The sequence below is a fragment of the Microtus pennsylvanicus genome, chromosome 2 (genome assembly GCF_037038515.1).
Source record: "Microtus pennsylvanicus isolate mMicPen1 chromosome 2, mMicPen1.hap1, whole genome shotgun sequence".
NCBI lineage: Eukaryota > Metazoa > Chordata > Mammalia > Rodentia > Cricetidae > Microtus > Microtus pennsylvanicus.
In genome coordinates, this window is record NC_134580.1 from 88,366,369 (window position 1) to 88,390,076 (window position 23,708).

At 42.2% G+C, this 23,708-nt stretch overlaps 1 protein-coding gene across 1 annotated transcript in view; it reads left to right on the plus strand.

Moving 5' to 3' along the window:
• Positions 1–8,747: 8,747 nt before the first annotated feature.
• The window catches only part of Lgr4 (leucine rich repeat containing G protein-coupled receptor 4), a 100,570-nt gene continuing 85,609 nt past the window's right edge, over positions 8,748–23,708 (plus strand). Inside the window, exon 1 of the mRNA XM_075961684.1 lies at positions 8,748–9,362. Within this exon, the coding sequence (XP_075817799.1) occupies positions 9,178–9,362 (185 nt within the window). The 5' untranslated portion in view covers positions 8,748–9,177. The remainder of the gene's footprint in view (positions 9,363–23,708) is intronic.

Below are 23,708 nucleotides of genomic sequence, written 5' to 3' on the forward strand. Positions count from 1 at the left end.
ACCTGCCAGGAGCAGATCTCAGCAGCCCAAACTCACCTTGGAGTTTGGTAGCTCCATGTCAGAGCTCAGCTGGTCAATCAACCGCTGGATCTATCCTACCCACAATCCACTTCTGTAAAGTTTGAAAACTTGAACACTTCGGTGGTTTACTGGACAGCCACAGCTGCATCCCTACAACAGGGAGATTAATACTTGGGATGCCTTGAGAGTATGCAGATAGGTCCTCTGTTTGTATAGGTCTCAGTGATGTGCTTGCCGCTTACACTCCCAATGCAAGTGGAAGACAGCCTCTATCCCGACCTAAGTCGTCAACCACTTCAAGCTGGAGAGACGAGAGAGGGTGAGTTCTCAAGAGACATAAGTTTGAGTTCGCAAAATTAGGCAGCTCAAAAGAAAAATCCTTAAATAAAACTGGAAAAGCTATCTAAACCAAAAGGTGTCCAAATCATGTTTGCAGAAACAAGAAGTACGAAAAAGCCAATATAGTCTGTGGTGATTTGAATGAGAAATTTTCTGAACAAGCTCATGTAGTTGGACACTGGATCCCCAGTTGGTGGCGCTGTTTGGAGAGGTTATGGACTTTACAGACTTGGAGCCTGGCAGGAGGAAGTCCATACATGTCTGCCCTTTTTGTTTCCTACATGTGGATAAAGTAGTTAATCAACTTTCTGCTCTCATGCCTCCCCCACCGGTCTAGAGTCTCCGCGTGGAACCAGAGGCCAAAGAAACTTTCTCCTTTTAAGTTTCCTTTGGCCATGCTATTTTATTACAGCTACCAAAGCTCACTAATACATGGCCTTCAAAAACTAAATTCTTCAACTACTGACCTCACAAATGTTAACAATAGTTTAAAATATTGGATGAAAATTTAAAACTTACTAATAAAAATGATCAGAAAAGTAAGAAATAATCAGGTGATTTAGTACAGACACTGGACAGGCAAAGTCAGCAACACTGAAGAGAAAGTCAGAAAACTGAAAGAGAAAAAACAGCGATTTAGATGAAAAAGTAAGAAATGTGGGAAGAAGAATTCATCAAGGAAACTGAGAATCTCTTTTTTTTTTTAAATATTTTTATGGCTTATTTAACTTTATTTTATGTGCATTGGTGTGAAGGTGTCAGATCCCCTGCAACTGGATCTTCAGACAGTTGTGAGCTGCCATGTGGGTGCTGGGAATTGAACCCGGGTCTTCTGGAAGAGCAGTCAGTGCTCTTAACCACTGAGCCATATCTCCAGCCCCCGAAACTGAGAATCTCTTTGTGATGTAGTGTTAGCTGTCAAAAACATGAAGTGGGAAATTAATAAGGGTTGCTCACATTACAAAATCAGCAAGGTCCCCAATAAATAACTTACGAGTGCACCTCAAGGTCTAAGATAAACAAGAATAAACCAAACTTCAAAGCAGCAAGCAACCTGAAAAAATAGAAATTAAGGCAGAAATTAATGACGTGGAGACCAAAATAACAATACATATAGTCCATCAAACAAAATGTTAATTCCTTGAAAAGATAAACAACACTGGCATCCCCCTGCAAATCAAAACAAAAGAGAGGAAGAAGAACCCAAATGAATATAATTATTGATAAACAAACAAACAAACAGGTGTATTACAGACTCCACTGAGGTCCCCGAGATAAAGATACTTAGAAAACACATATTCTAAAACACTGGAAGATTTAGAAGAGATGGATAAATATCAGGGCACATGATAACCAAAATCAAATCAAAAGCGTACAATCAACTTTAAAAGATCCATAGCAAAGCAAAAATATTAAAGCAGTTATAAAAATCATCCCCAGAAATTAAAGTCCAGAACTGAGTGAATTTACCAATAAATTCTCCCAAACCTTGAAGGAAGAGTTAATATTGTATTCCTCAAACTGTTCCACAAAACAGAAAAGGAAGAGATATTACCATATTCATTCTACAAAAACAGTATTACTTTGACACCAAGCCCAGGTAAGGAGATAAAAAAAAAAATCAACCAACCCTCTTATTGAATACAGACACAAGCTTCCAAGATAAAATTCTTTCAAACATGAACACATGATTATACACCATGTCCAAGATGGTTTCATCTCAGGGTTGCAAGGTTAGTTCAACATTTCCAAGCCAATAAATATAATTCTTAAAGGTACCAATCACCTTATTGTCTCAATAAGTGTAGAAAAGATCCCTAACAAAATTTATTTGATTATGATAAAATCCCTAAAGAAGCTAGGAATACAAGGGACATGTCTCAACTTAATAAACGGTCTATACCACAAACCTGTCTCTCTACCAGGTAGAGATAAACTGAAGTTTTATCTAATTTTCTTTAAGATTATGAATGAGGCAAAGATTCCCATTCTCACTGTTCTTATGCAATATAGCACTTGAGACATTAACTAGAGAAGTAAGACAGGAGAATGGAAAAAAAGGGGATAAAACAAAATTAAAAAGAAAGGCACAAATTATCTCTATTTGCACACAATATGATCTTATAGTTACAAAGCCATAGCAGCTTTACAAGACAGATTCTAAATCTGACAAATACTTTCAGCAAAGGAAAAGGACACAGTCAATCCACAGAAACCAGGAGTCTTTGGAAAAAATATTTATTTTTTATTTCATCAACAGCTTTCATAAATAGTAATAATAAATTTGCCAAGAAAGAAGTCAGAAAAATTAAAATAATAACTTTTTTAAATAATAACTTTAAGAAAAGCAAAATATCTAGAAATGCACCTAACCAAGGAGGTGGAAGAAATCTACTGTGGAAATTTTAAGATACCAAAGAAAGCAATGAAGAGCTCATTTTAAAACGAGACCTCCCATGATCATGGGTGGCAGAATCCTTATTGTAAAAATAACTAACACTGGAAGGGGCACAGAAAAGCAATGCCATCCACTTCAAAAAAAAATTTACAATTACATTCTTTGTTTGTTTTGCTTTTTCAAGACAGGTTTTTATTGTGTGGCCCTAGCTGTCATGGAACTCACTCTGTAGACCAAGCTGGCTTGAACTCACAGAGATCCACTTTTGCCTCTGCCTCCTGAGTGAAGATTAACGCCACCACCCTGGGAGTTGTGTGGAATGCGAAAGCTTCTGCACAGTAAAACAGTCTCCAAAGTGAGGAGGCTGCCTATAGAGTGAGGGTACCTCTGCCAACCACACATCCTACAGGAATTAGCATCTAGACCGCATAAGATTGTGACCACCCAATCAACAAATGGGCCGATGAATGGAACAGATAGTTCTCAAAAGAAAAATACAAATTCCCAATAAATATCTGAAAGTGTTCAACATTCTTACCTGTCATAAAATTACAAGTTAAAACAGTTCCAAACTGTCATCTCACCCCAGTCTGTGTGACTATCCACAACCAACCATAAATACTGATGGAGATGTAGAGAAAGAGGAATCCTTATGTAGTGAGAATGTGAACTGGTTGCAGCCAAAGATAGTTAAACAGGAAGAGCTGCATGCCATGCAAGACTGGAGACTTGAATCAGATCCTTGGAAACCATGAAATCTGGCTGGAAAGAACTGACTCAACAAACTGGTCGTTTGAGCTACACATGCACAACAAGGCATTCTGACCACCGCCACCCCCCACCCCCCGTCATGAATATACACTTACACACACACACATACACACATGATAATAATTAATTAATTAAATTTTAAAAATGACAATAGAACTGTTTGCTATGTGTCCTATAGCCTCTTGGAGACATACCTGAAGGAGTCAGTGAGCACACCACAGAGATCTTTGCACATCATGCCTATGGCCTCACAATTCACGTTAGCAAAGAAATGAAACCAGACTACATGTCCATCAACAGATGAATGGACAGAAAACATGTGGCTCACATGCATATTTATTCAGTCCTAGAAGAAAATGAAACCGTGGCATTTGCAGGAAAATGAATGGAACTGGAAATCATTGTTAAGCAAAAGAAGCCATACTCTGAAAGACAAATTCCCCCGTTTCCTCTCATATGTAAACTACAGATTTAAAGTATGGGGGGGGGGTGGTGGCGCGAAAGTAGGAAGGGGACTGTAGGAAGGAAGCAAGAGATCCGAAGTGACAGTGCATGACACAGGGAAGGGGAAAATGAGATAAACGAAACACATGTGATGAGAGGGGTAATCAGAAGAAGAGGAGCTTCTGAGGGAGAAGGGGAGCAGAGGAAGGCAACAGAAAAATACGGGAGAGGACAAGGAAGAAGACGAATAAGAACAAATCCAGTGATGGATATGCATGAAAATGTCATAATAAAACCCGCTGCTTTTGTATATTGAAAAGGAATAATAGTTGGGTGCCTGTAATCCAAGCACTTGGGAGGCAGGGCCAGGAGAATCTCTGTGTGTCTGAGACCAAATCGGTCTATATAAGTGAGCTAGCTCCAGGACAGCCAGGACTTCGACCCTGTCTCAGTGTGTGTGTGTGTGTGTGTGTGTGTGTGTGTGTGTGTGTATGTGTGTGTGTGTGTGTATGTATACATACGTATGTATGTATATATATGTGTGTGTGTGTGTATAGATATATGCACAAAGAAAATCTTACTGAAATAAACACACCCCTGACTGCTTGCTTACAATTATATGTGATTGCTTTTGAGTTGCAATACTGACATGAAGAATTGTGACAGAGATACCTTTAAACACACACACAAAAATACTTAGTATCGGGACATTTACTGACGTTTACTATAAACACTGAAGTGAGTTAAATTTTCAGTCCCTGAGGAAAATTCTTTCAGTGGAACATAATATAACAATGAAAATTAATTAAGAATAGCTATTAACTTCAGGAATCTGGAGAAAACTCCTAAGTTGAATGCTAAACAGAACTAGTTGCAGAAGGTATTGAGTGATATTTCTCAAGGCAATACTGTATATTGTTTAGGGATACAATGAAGCCCATGTAGCTATGCATGGGAATTAACAATGACATTTAGAAAAATGCTTACTTTACAGGGAGAGGAAGAAGAAAAGAATGGCTGGGTGGAAAGACAAAGAGAATTTCAACCGTATTTGTAACATTTCATCTCACAAGCTGCTTCCTGTAAATTCCCATTTGTTGTCAAGTCAGAGATATTTCATAAAAAATGAAATTCTGCAGAGGTGAGGATTTTTAACCTGTTAATCATTTCAGCACTGACTGAGATTCCTGACTGTCCTAGGTTGATTTTTTTTTCTTTTTTTCTTTTTTCTTTTTTTTTTTTGCTCTTTTTTTTTCTTCTTTTTTTTTCTTCTTTTTCTTTTTCTTTTCCAACTGCACCCAACACACTAGGTTGATTTTTTGTTTTACTATGTTTTATTTTTTCTTCATTGGGTACTTTGGACTCTTACCTATCACGTACAGCATCTATGTATATGATTCAGGTCCTTTTTATAAGAGTGTCAGGATAATGGGGTGATGTGGTCAAAGTCTAACTTGTCTCCCAGTCCATCCTGTGCCCTTTGCACTGGGTAAGTATCACCAGATGGGCTGCTCTTTCACCCCCAGAACCCCACAAAGTGTCCTCAGGGTGCAGCGACCAGGTCACACATTTTTTTTTTTCTAATTTCCTTTTAAGACCGTTTCCCTGTGAAGCCCAAGCTGGGTTTGACTATGATTCTCCAGCTTCAGCTTCTCTAGGTGTCTAATTACAGTGTGTATTATCATAGCCACTTCCTAGGCTGCAGCCCCTACCTCACCTGTGGGTGCTACAAATGTAGCCATCTGTGGCCACAGGAAAAGACCCTGTCTTCAGCAGAGACTGATGAGATGATTCTTTTGCTTGCACCAAACCTGTACTTGGGTTACCAATATCTTCCTGGTGCCTGTAGCTTAGGTAAAAGTTGACCATTTTTCTCTAGTTATTTGGGACAGTGCACTGAAGTTTGTGTTTCTTTAGTTCATTCTGCTTTTATGCTCTAGCGGGATAACTTGTCCAAAAGGTGAGAACTAAAAGGTAGATTTTTTTCTTAGCAAAGCTCACATAATGTAATAAAATAGGAAGAGGAAATTTTTAAAGATTTATTTATTCTATGTATGAGTGCTCTATCTGCATGTACACCTTTATGCCAGGAGAGGGCATCGGATCCCACTGTGGATGGTTGTGAATCACCATGTGATTGCTGGGAACTGATCTCAGGACTTCTGGAAGAGCAGCCAGTGCTCTTAACTGCTGAGCCATCTCTCCAGTCTGTGGGATATGACATGAACATCTTAATAGATTTTTTTTTTCACTTTACTGCCAAAGACCTTTGTGATCTTTGTTTTTTTGGCTAAGCTGTAAACATGATTTTTTTTTTTTTACAATTTATTTTCCTCACTTTATAAACAATAAAAATTTATTCCTTAATAAAATCTCTACCTCTCCCTTTTCAAAAATCTGAATCTCTTTTTCACCTAGGTTGCCAACCATAGCAAAAAAGTTCTTGAAGGTGGTCACGAACCACCCGTGTCTTTTTCATTTCGTGACCGTTAGAATGCCAGTCTAGCCCCTGTCCAGGCACATGAAATTATTCTGTGCATGTGCTTCTTATGACTATTGAAATTTGGAAAACACTCTATTTTTATTTGATGTGCATGTGTTTTTGTCTGCATGTATACTATGTACCACATACACATGCATGCCGATGCTCATGCCCATGTGTGCTCCACATACACATGCATGCCTGGTGCTCATGGAGGCCTGGAGAATGTCAGATTCCCTGGACGTTGAGTCACTGGCAGTTGTGAACCACCATGTGGGTTCTGGGAACAGAACTCCTGTCTTCTGCAAACACAAGTGCTCTTAGTACTGGCCATCTCTCCATTCACTGGGAAAAACCTCTTCAGAGAAAGAGACAGACAGACAGAGCGACAGAGGCAGAACATGGAAATGAGTCTGCAATACTATTATTATATTTATATTAATCATGCTACATAATATAATACATGTTAAAGTCATAAATATAGTATAATAGTTAATTATATTAATAATAGTATTATCATTCTTTTATTCTACCACCCATGAAGCAGAGGGATGGTGAACTGAAGTCAGTCTGGGTTACATAGCAAGACCCCATCCACATAAATACTCCTTAGAAGTGAAAGCAACCATAAAATCTATAGTTATTTTAATACAGCAGAAAGTGTACCTTAGGAGGAGAAATTGTGTCACCTTTCAGCTTTTTTTTTTAAGAAAGAGATGACTTCAAAGTACCAATTAAAACTAACTACATTTTTTTTTTACTTTGTTCACTCATGAAAGCTGCTGGAAATAACAGAAAGGAAAAAACAAAAACAAAAAATAAGTTGGAGGTTTCTGAAAACCAGACCAGGCAGGATTCAGGAGCTGGGAGTTGGTCTGTGATGATCTTAGGCCAAGGACGCCTGAGAGGTTCTGATGCCCTTGTCAATAAAACCAGGAGACCACTTGTCTTTTTTTAAAGTTCTTTTTCAATGCTGTAGTGAGAAAATAATCATTCTTAAAACTTATTTGTATTTACTGATTCACTAGCATAAATTTATAGTATATGGATCCAACCTGGCTTTATTACTATTATTATTATTTACCCTAAGTTCTTGGATCCAAAGATGGTGGAATTGTTTTCATTTAAGATATTGTCTAGGTCTTCATTAATTTATTTATATTTTCTTTTTTTATTTGCCTGAGATGTCTAGTTAACTCTATACCACACAGGTATTTTAATACTCTCCTTGTTATAACTTTGCAAATTAATTAAAAGCATCTACAATATAGAGTAAAACAACCCAAAGGCATAGCAGAAAGGGAGAAAGGACCCACTGACAAAGCTGCATTTTTCGTATAATGATTATGGGAGTATTAGACCATAAGGGACATAAAAGCCCAGAAAAAAGGAAGGAATGCTGATAGTAAGTAAGCACACAAGTTGTCTTTAGTGTCTCGAGGGCAGTCAATTGACACTTGAACGTTCTGTTCCAGTGCTCGGAATCGCCACCGTCTACAACTCTTCAAAATCCTTGTGTTTTAGGGTTGTAAAGGGAGGAAGAAGTCTGATTTGTGTCATGGATGATTAACCGCTAATTTAGCTCCCAAGTGTGAATGAAAACGGGTACTAAGATCTCAGAGGCGAAGTGAGATCAGGGAGGGGATAGATACACTGTTTAATTTAGTGCCCCGCTGAAACTCAGAAATTTGGGTCAGAGAAAAGAAATCCCCCCCCCCCCCTTTTCCCAAATCTCGCTCGTTCTTTTCTTTCCCCTGTTTGCAAAGCTCTAATGCCCTTGCCCTTAGGAGCAGCGGAGAGTCATTTGAAACGACTGAAAGCTGGAGGCAGAGTTTTACTTTTCAGGTCATCCAATTTAGGAGATCCAATTTCTGCAGAGGGAAGAAAAAGACTGGGTGGGGGAGGGAACCAGCCGACTCCTCGTCTTCTGAGACGTCTACCTTCAATCCACAACCTGAAACGCAGACACAGCCTAGTCAGGGTTTTTCACTTGAACCTCCACCACCAACCACCACCACCACACCAGCAGCAGCAGCACCAATACCAGCACTACCCTGTCACTCACTCCAGAGAAACACGCCCCTCTACTCTTGACCAATAGTGACTCCCCTGTCTGCATAGTAATGAGCTCGAGACGTCCCCTGACCAATGGCGCTCCGGGAGCAGGGTTAGTTTTGCATGTACCTAAGTGATTTGCATAACCCGGCGGCCGGGGGCTCCGGAGGCGAGCGTGCAACCCTAGAAGGGAAAAGGACGCACAGAGCGGGAGCCGCGGCGGGTAGATCGCGGACAGCCGGAGTGTTTGTGAGAGCCGGGGCGGGGGCTGGGGCGCCGGGCCGGCATGGCTGGAGGCTGCGCTCCGCAACCTTGAGGAGCCGTGCGTCTGGAGGAGGCCCGGGACAGGAGACGACGGCGGCGGCGGCGATGGCAGCGCGCGGCCCCGGCAGCTGCTCTGGGCCGGGCCGGCTGGCCTGAGCCACCGAGCCGCGGGGCTGCCCGTGCGCGTCCATGGAGCAGCGGGAAGGGAGCAACTGCGGAGCGCCGCGTCCTTGCGCTGCGGCGGCGGACTGCTGAAGGGAGCGAGCGCACGCGGACCGCCAAGGGACGGTGCCCGGGCCCCGAGCCCGGCAGGCCGGCTGCCCCGGGGGACGGCGGAGGGCAGCCGAGGCGAGCCGAGCGAGAGGCGCCGCGGGAGAGGCGGGCGCGGGCGGCGGCCGCAGCAATGCCGGGCCCGCTTAGGCTGCTCTGCTTCCTCGCCCTCGGGCTTCTCGGCTCGGCCGGGCCCAGCGGCGCGGCGCCGCCTCTTTGCGCTGCGCCCTGCAGCTGCGACGGCGACCGTCGGGTGGACTGCTCCGGGAAGGGGCTGACGGCCGTGCCGGAGGGGCTCAGCGCCTTCACCCAAGCGCTGTGAGTACGGGAGACCGGGCTACGGGCTGGAGGACTCGCGGGGCGCAGCGGGGCGGAGTCAGGGCTAGACCCCAGCCTCCCAACCCCCAGTGCTCTAGGGTCCAGGGTGCACCGATCACCTGTGGATGTGTGCGGGGGCATTGGCACCCTTTCCCGAACGGTGGCCTTTTCAGACTTGGCCAGTCCGGATATGAGCCTCGAGGAGCTTTCTCTTTCCCAGACTTTTTGGGCGCAATCACACCCCCACTTCCATCTCAAAAATATATCTAGGGCCAAGAAGGAGGGAGGACGCTGGAAACGCTTGTCCTTGGCAGCCTTTCACGCGACCTCTTCCCCCATGCGGCCCCCTGTTCGGCTGGCAAAACTTTGGCCACGGATGAGGGCGCCTAGAACTTGGCCTGCCTTTGCCAGCGAGGCACGTTCCATGGGGAAGCACCTGGATCCCCCCAGGGTTCCCACAGGCGGAGAAAAGAAACACCTGTACCTTAGAAGGTGAATCGCTTTCCAGTTTGGCCCTATCCTGCCTGTGCAGTGTGGCACCCTAGCCCAGATCCACTCTGGACTCACTACCACACGCCGGGCACAAGGGAGGAGGGGAGATTCAGCTTTTTCTCGGCGGGAATACTCTTACTACATAAAGCGTTTTAAAGAAGGAATGCTGATCTAAGCTAGAGAATGTTGGGAGAGGTGGGCTACCCTTTTCTGCCTGTCTTCACCAGTAGAACCTTTCATCGAGCTGCCTGAGGTCAGGAAGAGTCACACAAATGGTTCTGACCCCCAGGTTCCTCAGAGACCCTGAGCGATTTCAACATCTCTGGAAAAAGGAGGAATCTGAACTAGGTACTGGAGGTGGTGGTGGCAAATGCCAGCGATAGAAAAAGAATGGGGGAATTGAGCGAAGGGTAGCTTGTGTGCCCCTTCCATCCTCCTCCTGTCGTGTTGTGTGGCCTATTGCACGATTAAATCAGGAGCAGGGGAAGAACTGTTGGAAAGGAAGGGGCCAAGAGGCCCTCGGGCAAAGGAAACTTCCTTTTTCCCTACGAGCTACCAAAAAAGACCTCATAGACACAGCTTTAAAGGAATAACAGATCTTGTGAAGGGAAAACTCCCTTTCAGGCAAGCCAGGACATTGCTGTATTTCCAGGTGGGTGGTGACAAGGTATTCGCTGGCCCTGTAGGTTGGGGATAATGAGAATTGAGGCCTGTGGCTTTGCAACGGGGGGAGTATTTCACCCTAGTCTTTGCTTGTCTCAGTCTCAGGTGTTACTTATGCATCCAAAGACCTTTCCTTTCACAGTGATATTTAACCTTTCACCAAAAGAGTTCGGTTTGAAGCACGCAGCGTTTTGCTCACAGGGCTATATTAAGTGGCAAAATTTGAGCAGGGTTGGGAAGTGAGGAAAAGACTTTGGTAGAGGAGGTAGGTTTTTACTTTCTTAAACCCTTTTGAAACTTTAAGAGAATTCAGGCAGAAAGAGAGGTGACTCTACCTGAACCATTTAGAAAGCTTTATATATAATAACATTTGCTAAAAACTAGGACTTCACTCTTTAACTGGTTTGTAAAGACTTTGTTTAGTACATTCCCCAAACATTAAAACAAGATTTGTCCTGTAAGAAAAAGGACCTGTTTTACCACACTACCTAAAACCAGAGAGTACTGTCATGTTCTCTGGGAACATGCTCTTCTAGAGAGCAACGTACAACCTGAAGATTTCACTGGAGACAAGGAAACACCTTATCTAACGTGGAGCCCTAGGGAGTAACTGCGCATAGCTGTGGTGTGGACAGATAACATTGTTTCTCAACAGCAGCAGTGGTCAAACATGGTCAATTGGAGAGTGATCACACATGCTGAGAACTCATTTTCCCCAGTCCCTCTACTTCACCCTCAGTAGACACACACACACACACACACACACACACACACACACACACACACACACAATGTATATAGCTATAAAAGCACTCTATCTTAAAGGGTTTTGAAGGACAGTGTATTTGCTTTTAACACGTGAGGAAACCAGCTGCCTCTGCAGAGTTAGGGCTTGATGCCTAAGCTCTGTACTCTGTTGGCTCTTGCAGGATAACTTAGGATAGTCCAGGGCTTCCATTCTGAGGTACCATGGCTGCTTCCATGAACAGTGCACACTAAGAGACTATGTCTACAGTCTCTATGCCATTGTTTACACATTCCTAATTTCTGGGTCTTGTCATTTGTGAAATTACAAACAGAAGAACAGAAGCCTTAAGATGGCGACTGTAGTTCTCAGAGTTCTTGCTTATTCCTGAGTGGCTTGTCAAGTGACTCCACCTCCTCAGGTGGGTGCACAGCTCACCTTGGAGACCACAGGACCATCAGAGAATGGGGATTTTATTTGGCTCAGTCCACAGAGTCTGGTGCACAGGAGGAACTTAATTCTGGAGTGAATAAATGAGCACATAGGGCCACATTAAAGCGCTTTGAATCCAGACACCAATCCCATGGGAGTTTGACTGACTTGGACTTCTCTGCATTTAGCCTTTTGTCCAGAACTCAGAAGGCCCCAGGGATTACATACCCGCTGTTCCTGCTTTAGGTTGGTTTAAACTTGTTCTGTCAAACTATTTCCTGCTGAAGGCTATCTTATAAGACTTGGGGGACAGAATCAGATGAAATCCCCAGAATCCTTGATGGGGCTCCTGCATTGATACCATTTTTAGTGATTGTATTTCTGAACAACTATTTTGAATCTTATACCACAATGTATGTGGTCCTATCGCAGTTAAATAATCTTACTAATACTCAAAGTCCATTTTATTTTATGACTTTCATAAAGGGTTCAAGGTTATCCCTCCGAGTGTGGCGAGAAAGTCAGTCTTAATCACCCGCATTCCAGGCTTGGGAAGAGGATGAAGAGGCGTTGATGGTGTGGAGGGGAGTTTTCAATGTGTGTTTTCTGGTCCCTGTGTTTCTGCAGCGAAGTTTGAAAACTATAGATTTGGGACACAAATTTTTATATCCAAATTATTCCTAACTTTAAGCCGATAAAGTCAGTACTTTTGGCTTCCTGAAAGAGAGTGGATCCGAGCCTTTGATCACCACTTAGCTCACCTCTGAGTAACTGTGTGGCCTTGGGCAAGTCATTCCACAATCGTTTTGAGTCTGTGACAATTTCCTTATCTGAAAAAAATAAAGTAACTGCATTCCCTAGATTACCTAGATCTCAGCTGCTTATTCTCTTGTCCAACGTTGCTGATTTTATGTAATTCTTACTCGACTTGAGGATGGTGCAGTGGTCATAATGTTAGGATGACCTCCTGCAAAGATCTCAGGAGCAGGGGAACATTCTTCCAGTTGAAGCTGCAGAAGCCTTTTGATTACCCCTCACTTGGAGGAGTTCTTGTCTGTGTTTAGAAGTGTGTGTGAGGAAACTTGCCATGGAGACTTGTTGCAGAATTCATGAGTAGCAAGGCGCTCTGCTAGGCTAGAATGGCCCTGATTGTTTCCTGTGTGTATGGCTTAACACTTGGAAATGAAAATCCCTCTGTTCCACTAATTTGGACACTACAGAAAGTTGCTCAATGTCCTCCCTTCCATGTAATTAGTCATAGCTCAAACCTTCACAGCGAGCATGGTCTGTACCTGGGCAGCTTTATCGAGCCTTTCTTATGGAACTGACGGTTACCTGAGAACTTTGAAGTTCTTATTAAAGAGCCATTTGCATTTTCTTCTCCTTTTATTGGTATCATTTCAGATTTTTCTCCAAGATGCGTGTTCTTCAGTATACCACACAGCTTCCTTTACAGATAGCAGTGGAAGTATTTTCTTTTCCTGACTTCCAATATCTACTGTGTACTCCATCACAGGCCAAATCAGTAATCAGTATCTGATGTTAATACTCTATTAGTAGTAAAATTTGATATCTTTTTAGATTTCCTAATTCTCTGCAAATTTCACTGTTAGAGATGTGTTATTTTTATGCGCAAAGCAAGGTCAATACAGGAACATCTTTCAGTTTGGGTCCTTTGTTTTACAAACTAGTGAACTACACCAGAGGAAAGAGCATTCTGTGAGAAACACGAGGAGCTGGGTTCCAGATCTGTCAATAATTCACTGGAGTGACCTTGAGTGAGTCAAGTGCCTACCCCTTGAGAGCCCTAATTTCTACTGTCTGGACAAACGGAGACAGCAACAACTCTTACTGACAAGAGTTTTCTTTCTATTTACTGTAAATAATTTTAAGTGAACTGGGGGCTTTAGGGCCTTGCATATGCTAGGTAAGCACTCTATCACAAAGCAATACCCATTAGCTCCGAATTTTAATTTTTATACATTTCTCAAGCCAGTCACCTACCCAGTAGATTAGACTGGAGTACTTCCATGGAAGAGGGCATTCATGCCCCCAAGCAGGGATGTGTTAGCTGTGGCCTGGACAGTGCTGAGAATTTATAACAGGGATTTACTTTTTCTGTACTTCCTAAGACCTGCTGTAACCAACACGAGCTCACAATTTGCAGCTTCGCTGGCGGCTGCGCCAGTTCTGGTGTCACAAGTATTTACTGTCCAAGTGCTTGGCTCTTCGCTTTGGGATTGTAACGTAACATTTGACAGCTTAATCTCTCAGGAGAGATCAAAGATCTGTCTTAGTAGGTGGATCCAGGCAAGTTTAGGCATTTTCTTGGCCTCTGCCTTTGTCAGTCTGTCTCTCAGATTTGTATTTTAGTCGTCTTTATAATGGTAGAAAGTACTGACAGCCTGCCAGTTTGGATTTTAGCTTCTGGTCTCCTTGATTGAGCTTATTCTATTTGTGTGTGTGCATGTGTGTGTGTGTGTGTGTGTGTGTGTGTGTGTGTGTGTGTAGAGCATAAAATTGGAAGGATCATTTGGTGAATCCTAGAATCTGAGGCCAATTCTTACTTTTGTCTCCATCACCATGTCGTGCAGTTATTGAAAAGCCCCAGCATTGGTTCCTGTACCTGGGAACCAATTCATGTCAACAAAAATACTTTATTGGGTTGTTAATATAATAGCTTAAAAGGTGAATCCCACCAAATATGCCTTCAACATTGAAAAATTTGAGTAAGCCAACATCTGTATTCATGGTGGACATCATTGCTCTTTTTTTCTGTAAAAATAGGTGTTAAAAGTTTTAGGTTTATAAGTATATTATCCAGGCTGTTCCTCAGAAGTCACGGATGGCCCATGTTTGGCAGTATCAAAGTTTGTTTTCAATAAATAGAAAAGAAAGTTTTGTTTTTTTGGTTCATTTGGTTATTATTATTTTATTTTTTGGCTACTTCTGCTTAGTGAAGTATAGTTTTTGTAATAGCTCGACTGAAGGTGATAAAATACTCCAATTTTAAATACTGCCAGTGAAGAAGAAATGTCTAGGGCATGCAATCAATCAGTACTCTTACACAGTGGATAATTTGTCTGTTTTCTTGACATTTCTTTTGTATCTTTAAGCACCTGATGGTCAAACTGCATGTCAGCTATCAGTCTGTTGTTTGAAAGTGAGTGGGTTCCTAAACTGAGTTAAAAACTGGTCGTAGAGGGAAAGAGACCGTGATTTTATAGTTTGTAGTTGTTTAATGGTGTTTCAACCTCCTAAAGACTGTAGCAAGATCAAATACCTCTTTTAAGTAGTACTGTATACTTTTGTGCAGTATGCACTGTGTTCATTCAGAGACAAATGTTACTAAGCTTCGGGGGAGGGGTCTTATCTTGCAAGATTCTTAATAGTGCTAAGGTATTGTGTGCCATGGTTTGGCAATTAAACTTTCCAATGTTTGGGTTGTTTAAGTTTGTAAAACATGTCTTTACATTAAGGTTATTTTTAGTTTGTCATAAAGGCACAACCGCTAGGTCCCCCTAAATCACCATATTTGGGATCAAGTACCTTATTTGTTTGTTTATTCATTTACTGTTATGTAACTCTTTAGGTGCAAGTGGTTAAGGTTTGGGAAGTGCTCTTTTACCAGTCTGGGCCCAAGAAATGAATGTTTAAATGTTAAGTATATGCCTACATGCATTTCTTAACTTTTTGTATTGAAAGGTCTTATGGGCAAACCAAACCCTGAATCATGCACCTGTGGTAGCATATTGTGCCATACAATATGAGAATATCTCCTAAGGGAAGGCTGGCCAAAGATATTTTAAGAGGCAGCTGTGTGTATGGTTAGCTTCTGAGCTGGTGTTGTGTCTGCTAGTAATGAGACATGTGGAAGATGCAAATTTAATAGATGGCAAGATACTCAGTGACGCTCCATCCTTCATATGAAATTCGTATTTACATATTCTGAATCAAGATAAGCAAAGGGCTGTGGTGTGAGCTCTCTTAGCTGGGTTTTTTCCTAATTTGTTTGTTTCTTTATTTTTTGAGACAAAATTAAGATCTTACAGTATAGCTGAAGTCGGCCTTGAACTTGTGATCCTCTTCCTCCAGCCTTCAGAGTGATTTTGTTTTATATTAAAAGAATAATGTATGTTTTTTGTTTTGTTTTTAATATTGACCATTGAAAGAATGAAATCACATTATGCTCTGACTACAAAGTATTTTTGATACATTATTTAAATCATAATTTAGAATCCTTAGAAAAATTGCCAGGTATGTTCGCACCCCTATGTTTTCAAAGGTCTATTTAGGGACATTTTCCCTCTCCAGAAAATGGACTGAAGTTCGACAAACATTTGGCTCCCTTACTTTGTAGTGGTTCTAGGCATGGTTAAGGGATGTGCCTAAAACTGATTCAAGTCTAACTTTTCCAATCTCCCTGTACATTAGGTTTCATGGTATAGTGATCGCCATAGACCACAAAATAATTTAGTACAAGAGTTGACATCTAGACTGCCCCCAAGCAAGTAGATTAGAGTTGTTTCTAAGCTAAGGGGGATGAATTTCAACATCCTCGCTCTCTTCAGGGTTTTGGTTTTGAAGGAGCCGAGTAGGAGCTGTGCTTCCACGTTGGCGGTCTCTTCTGTGAAACTCGAGGGGTTGGTCCATGACAATGATAAATTTCTGTGTTTTTGCTGGTTCTCTTAGGGGTACTCTGTGTGAGCAAAAGCTTTGAATAAAGTATATATCTCATGAAGGCTTGACCCACCATAGACTTTTAGGAGCATGGAAGCACATAGTTACTCTTAGCTTCTAGATTAACATCCCCCCTCCCCATGTGTGCAGGAGAATTCTCCACAAAAGGAGAGGGCAGCATCTCCGGAACCAAGTATACCTCGGCAAGCATCTCCTAGTGTGTCAGCATCTATTCCGTAGTTGGGGGAGAGGAAAAATAAGTAGTGCCAGCTCTGGACCTGAGGTTATTGTCCAGTACTCTTCAGCCTTTTGTTTTACTTGCTGGTTGTATTTAGTATTTGTATTTTCTACGTGTCACAGTTGTTCTTTGGCTCTTCATTGAGCTCTCTTACCTCATATAGTGGAAATGTTTACAGACTTCTTGGTACAGTGTGGGTTAGATTCACAGGAAGCAGATATTAAATGAATTAGGTATATTTAACATATTTTGGTACCATAGTTTGTTTGTTTGTTTGTTTATCTATTTATTTTTGAGGCAGGGTTTCTCTGTAGTTTTTGAAGCCTGTCCTGGAACCATCTCTTGTAGACCAGGCTGGCCTCGAACTCACAGAGATCCACTTGTGTCTGCCCCCCCCTCCCCCCGAGTGCTGGGATTAAAGGCGTGTTCCACCACTGCCCGACTTGGTACCATGGCTTTAATAGGATATATTTGGCATTCACTGACATTTAGCAGCCTAGCATAAACCCAGTTTTTATCTTTTCTCCGATACTTCTGCGGACCTATTTTGAAAACTTTTGCCTAATTTTAATTTCTCTGTGTGTGTGATGTGTATGTATGTGCATGCATGAAAGCACAGATGTGCCACAGCATGTGTGTGCCAGTAGAAAACAACCTTAGGTGTTGTTCTTGCCTTCTACCTCGTTTCAAATAGGATTTCCTGTTTTCTGCCTTGTATATCAGGCTACTTGACCTGTGAGCTTCTAGGGGTTCTCCTCTTTCTGCCTTGCATTTCATGTTTGCAGTACGAGTGCTTTACCCATTGAACCATCTCCTCAATCCCCAATATTTCCTTTTCCTTTTTCTTTTTGAGACGGGCTCTTCTGTAGCTCTCATCTAACTAGCCCTGGCTGGCCTAGAAATCAGTGTGTGCACCAGGCTGACCTTGACCTCACAGAGGTTTGTCTACCTCTGTTTTTCAAGTGCTTGGACCAAAGGTATGTGCCAACATACTTGGCTCTAGTATTTTTCTTAAAAAGAACATTTATCTTGTTGGTTTTCAGCTCTTCTTGGTCATGGTCCATGGTCATATCATCTGCCTTTTGTAGGGGGTGGGTTTCGAAGCTGGGTTCTCTATAGCTTTGGAGCCTGTCCTGGAAGTAGCTGTTGTAGACCAGGCTGGCCTCGAACTCACAGAGATCCTCCTGCCTCCGCTTCCTGAGTGCTGGGATTAAGGGCGTGCCACCATCATCTGCCTTTTTGTCACTGTAGGGTTCCAGTCGTCTTTGCTAGGCATGCTGTCATGAACAGACTTTCCGAAATGATTTTCGTGTTTTAAGTTTTTGGGTTGCAAAGGGATCAAGAGGTTAAGCAAGTCAGTTCATCACTTGGGGCTTCAGACTTCGCATCTGGAAAAAGAGGGAGGTTGCCTTACTTCCAGTCTTTACTTGGTCTTTACTTTATCTTGGTCTCTTTGACACAGAGTGAGGACCCCATGTATTGTTATTTCTTTGGAGGAGTTAATAGGTAGCTGCACATGTGTGCCATTAGTTTGTGATTTAAGATTCTGTATCCTTCTCTTTGGGTGGGTATCAGTCAGAAAGCTGGTTCTAGATTTCATAGGTGAGCCACTGGGCTGGTGGAAAAGTCTGCTTAACCACCACGTTTCTAACAATATCCCAGTGAAGAAACATTAGTAGGTGTGTTTTATAATGATGTTGCTGTCTTACAGGTAAGGTTGCTTACCTTCTAACAGGAAGGTCTGTGATGGTGGGGAGATGGCGTCTTTTTGGAGGAGAGAAGCCAGAGGAAATAGGACTTTTTAACCTTGATCTCTGGGACTTGATGCTGCTTTCCTGACACAGGTGATCAATAGCAGGGTGCTGTCTCAATAGAGAAACAAAGTATCTTTCTGCAAACAGCGTGTGACCTTGCTCTATATAACCAGACTTTGTAACAGTGAGGATTTTCACTGAGCAAACTCAACTCCAGGAATTCTCTCAACTATGGTCTCTCAGATTCGTTTGGTCACTTAATGTTTGAGATGGCTAAGAGTAATTCAGAATTCACATTTTAGCCACAGTCTTATTCCTTTCTGTCAACTGTGTTTCTAGAAATATTCAGATGCTAGAACTTTTTCTAAGAAGTATTTTGAAAAGTTGTTTTTTTTTTTCTGGTTACTGGCTCTCTCTCTACACACACACGCACACACACACACACACACACATACACACACATACTGGTTACTGGCTCTCTCTCTATATATACACACACACACACACACACACACATATATATATGTATTGCTTTGTAGATAAAGATACACTTATTCTCTTAATAAAGAGAATTATTAAAATTCTCTTTTTAAAGATATGTCATTTCTTTTTTTTTTTGTTTGTTTGTTTTTCGAGACAGGGTTTCTCTGTAGCTTTGGTACCGGTCCCGGAACTAGCTCTTGTAGACCAGGCTGGCCTCGAACTCACAGAGATCCGCCTGCCTCTGCCTCCTGAGTGCTGGGATTAAAGGCGTGCGCCACCACCGTCCGGCTAAGATATGTCATTTCTAAAATGCTGTATAGTTTTTTTCATTCATTTTTGATACTGGGATTTAAACTGTGTGTGCACTTAGCACATGCTTGGCTGCTAAATTGTGTCCTTGTCCCTGGCATTATTGTTTGCTTTTGATTTTCTTTTCAGAAAATTTAAAAACTGACGTTTTGATTAAGTCCCGCTTTGAAATGACTCATAAGCCAGAGCTGCAGCTAACGGTGGCTGCAGTGCCCACGACCTGTTTAAACTGGCTAAGTGGTTCAAGTACAGTTTACATTTTCTTACCCTGGGTTCCTTTCTTCAAAAAAAAAGTTTGAGATGTTTTTGTCATTGCCATCTTGACATTCGCCTGGTTACACATGAATAGCCCAATCCAATCCCTCAGCAGGGAGACTAGTATGGTCTGGCTTTCAATAGGCTTGCCACTGACAAAGAAAACATATGGAATGTTTCATTCCTGCCCTTTACAAACAATCTGGGCTTGTGAGGGCACGCAGCAGAGCGCTTCCATCTTCATGATAGGTTGGTACACTTTGTACTAATAATGGACTCTGCTACTAGTAAGCAAGCCATGCTTGCAAAGCCTGGATACCTGTGTGAAAAGGAAATTCCACGCTTTGACCAAGTCAGTTTCTAATATCGATTTGACTGTAGTTGTATTGTCTGCTTTCATGGGTGCCCACTGAATCATCCACTTCACGAAAGGGAGTGAAATGTTCACACACACACACACACACACACACACACACACACACACACACACACGGCATTTAGGTTCTGTCTTTCCAGATTTGATGTGATGTGTGAAGGGAATGGGATGCTTAATTCCCCGTAGACCATGCCTGGAGGGCTAACTGTGTGTATGTTTATCTTCTTGTCAGTCCAAAGAAAGAGATCAATTGATCATCCTTCTGCTAGCCTAACACTGCTGCATGGGCCATTAAGGGTTTTCTTCTTCACACTACCAGCCTTCTGCTAGCGTGAAGGGCTTTGCTTCGTGCTCTCTGGATCTACAGGGTAAAGAGGCTCACTGACCTGCTAAACAGGAGCCAAAAATATGGAAAAGAAAGGGTAGGCTAATTTCTGGATTTACTAGGCTTTATTTTGTGTTCGCAACTTGCCCTTAGTATCCCCTCTGCTTGAAATGGTACTCAGTAATAGAATGATAAATAAATAAATAATGAAAGAAAGCCCAAGATATCCCCCAATGAGATGATTCATCGCTTTGCTGAAGGAAACAATGACGCCCATGTCATCAGCTCTTTTCCAGTCCCTAAGATACCCCAGCCTGAATTTCTAGTTTCTTTGTTTCCCCTGCTTGTGGACTGGCTTTGACAAATGGTCATGATTTATCTAAGGGATGTCATCTCCTGCTGATTGTTTAGTGCCACATAAAACCAAATATTTAAATTTATCTATACATCTTATCTAAAAGTTATTCTCATGGCTCCTAGCATCATAACTGAGTGTAAGCTGCATAACAATTTAGCTCATAGAAGTTAATGTCTTTCGCACTCTCTTTTGTAAGAGTTATTTCTTTTGTAGTTTTTAACCCAAGGTCTTGCACACACTCAGCAGTGTGCTCTGCTACTAAGGCAGTCCTATCCTTTTGTAGTTCTTTTTTATTTTTTGAGACAGCGTTTCTCTTTGTAACAGCCTAGAACTCATTCTGTAACCCAGGGTGGCCTCAAACTCACAGAAATCTTCTTGCTTCTGCCTCCCAAGTGCTGGGATTAAAGGCATGCACCACCACCCGGATCCTTTATAGTTCTTGGTAAGCTTTTCCCTAAATTTTTTGACCTTGGAGGGCTAAATTTAAATTAAGATACATACTTATTTATTCATTTTATGTGTATGCATGTTTTGCCTGGATGTTTATATGTGCACGACGTGCCTGCCTGCCTGGTACCCGGGGAGCTCAGAAGAGGGTGTTGGGTCTTCTGACACTGTTACTGCAGATGCTTGTGAATCACTGTGGAGGTGCTGGGAACTGAACCCAAGTCTCTGCAAGTGCTCTGAACCGCTGAGCTGTTTCTAAAGCCTCGAGTACTAAAATTTTTAAAACGTTGTTTTCTGCTCTCCACAAATGAGTCTACTCAATTTTCCTTTTTAGTGTATGATTATGAATTTATAATGAGGAGAAAACTCATCCCTGTGTTAAAATTGACCCTCATTTTTTAGTGCCCAGTTTGTTATTTAGGACACACATTTTTGAGATAGATATCACATTTTGAGATATATAGCTCTAGATGGCTTGGAACTCGCTATGTAGCCCACGCTGGCCTTGAATTGGAAAAAACCTCCAACCTCAGCCTCCTGAATGTGAAGCTCCCAAGCATGACTGAGCCCCACCCCTAGCAGTACACAGCTCTCGAGTCGAGGGTAAGTTAAGTGTGGATTTATAGGAACATGTTAGTCTCAATTTGAATGTCTTCAAACTATGGCAAGGCTGCCATTGATTATTTATTTAAGCCTAGTTAGTTTAGTAGCCAGCATTAGCTGAACCTGTTAAAAATTGGTTTTGTTTAGAAGTTTGTAGTTCTAAAAGAACATTTTGTAGCATCCCTTTTCATCCATAACATTTACCCTGATACCCTGAAGACACCTGCAGAAGCAACCTATTGTAAAACGTTTCACCAAAAGTAAAGTCTTTGGATTGTTTGGATATGTGTGTTTGAAAACATGATTTTTTTTTTAAAAAAAATAGAAATTTGGTGAGGAATTTCTGGATCTGTCTTCTGTATTAGACATATTATATGTGCTAGTTATAATTTCTGTAAGTATTTAGGTCCATTTCCGGGTTCCTGTTGTATGGCTAAGCAAAGTAAGATTTTCAAGGATTTGGTAACTTTCTCAAACACCCACACTTAGTGGGTGATGGTTTGTCTGGAAACTCAGGTGTTTTATACTTCAGTTTGCTCATCTGTGTTGTTTGCTTGGGTATTTGAGAGTTTATCATAAGAGAAAAGAGTGAAAAAAAGATCAGGGCTGCCAGGTGGGGGTGGAGCACGCCTATAATCCCAGCACTTGGAGGCAGAGGCAGGCGGACACCTTACATAGAGCCTGAGTTCCATCCATTGAACCACTGGTGAAAGGAGAGAGCCAAGTTTTACTGCAAGTTATCCCTGGGTGTTCACATGTGAGCCATGACACATGACGTGTGCATGCACACAGCGTGTGCGCGCACACACACACATGAAAAGTGAAAAAAGAATGGCAGGAAGTTTTAGATTATTAGAGGAAAAGAGAAACTCAGGACTGAAAATACAGCATGCTCTAAAGCACATCTATAGCCACACATCTCTGTTTGTGCGAGACTGACCTGATTGGAGCAGCTAATGTTAAAGTCTGTGCACTCTGGGTGTAAAATGAAGTTTTTTATTTATAGCAGATGTTTTAGGGGGAAACTGTTAGTCTCCCTCCCCCCTGGCTCCTGCTTGTCATTGGTCTGCAGAAGGAAAAGGTGAATACAATCAAGGTACAATACATGTGTGTATGAAAATGTCATAACGAAATCTGTTACTTTGTACAGGAGTATAGGCTAATAAAAGAAACAAAACTTGAAAGAATGAAGGACTTTGATGTGCACACCAGAAGAAAGCCCCACCTCACTTAATAGTGCCAGGTTCATCTATCAGTGGTAGACTGTGCCTAGCTTCCTCTCTCTGGCGTGGATACGGAATAAGAGGATCAGATCTGCTAGCAGGCTCGCTTTTCTGTTTCTCAAGGAGCAAGTCTCTCGATGTGCTCCTTTAAAGCAAAGCCTTGAGGAAGATTAAAAAACCAAGTGTGCAGTGTGATGGTTTCCATATAGCTGCCCCCTTTCACTGCCTGGAATTTCCTGCCCTTCCTGTGGAAGATGTTTTTATAGGGAGGCCAGCATAAAAGTGAATCACCCATGAGCCGTTTTTTTCCCCCAAGGCATTTCATTTACTCAACTTGGTATTAATTTAGTTGGTACTCTTTAGTTGACTTGAACACTGTGTTTGTTGATAGTGTGAGCTGATGTTTATTAAGCTGTTAATATTTTACAGACTTCATGAGTTCCCGCTTGGATCTATGCACACTTTTTCCTTTAGCAGCAGGGCTATTCATGAGTGAGTCTGTGGCCGTAATTGCAGTGTTCTGATGATTGCCAGCGCCGTCCTGGAGAGCCATTTGCTTGCTGATTATAAAGGTCGTTTTGTTTTGTTTTCCTCCGGGAAGTGTTTCCCCTTTTCCATTCGCTTACATGGCATTGCCAGGAAGAGCTTTGTGGTCTCCTTGGCCTTTCAGAGAAATCCTCACCGTCCTCTTGTTATTCACTTGCTTGGGAAGAATGTTACCGAGTGCCAGGCGGTGCGTGCAGTGTTTCACGTGTGGCATCTTCCAGTTACACTCTCTTTTACGTGCTCTCCATCATCTAGAAAAGTAGAAACTTAGTGGGTGTGCTTGTGTGAGGGCTGTTGCTGCAGCTCAGGAGAAAAGTTTGCAGAGGAGTTGTTGGGTTTGGCTTTCTAGGTCAGAGTACATCCAGGGATGGTTTGTGCCTCCAGTCCCAGCACTTGGTAGGTGACCCTGGAGATTAC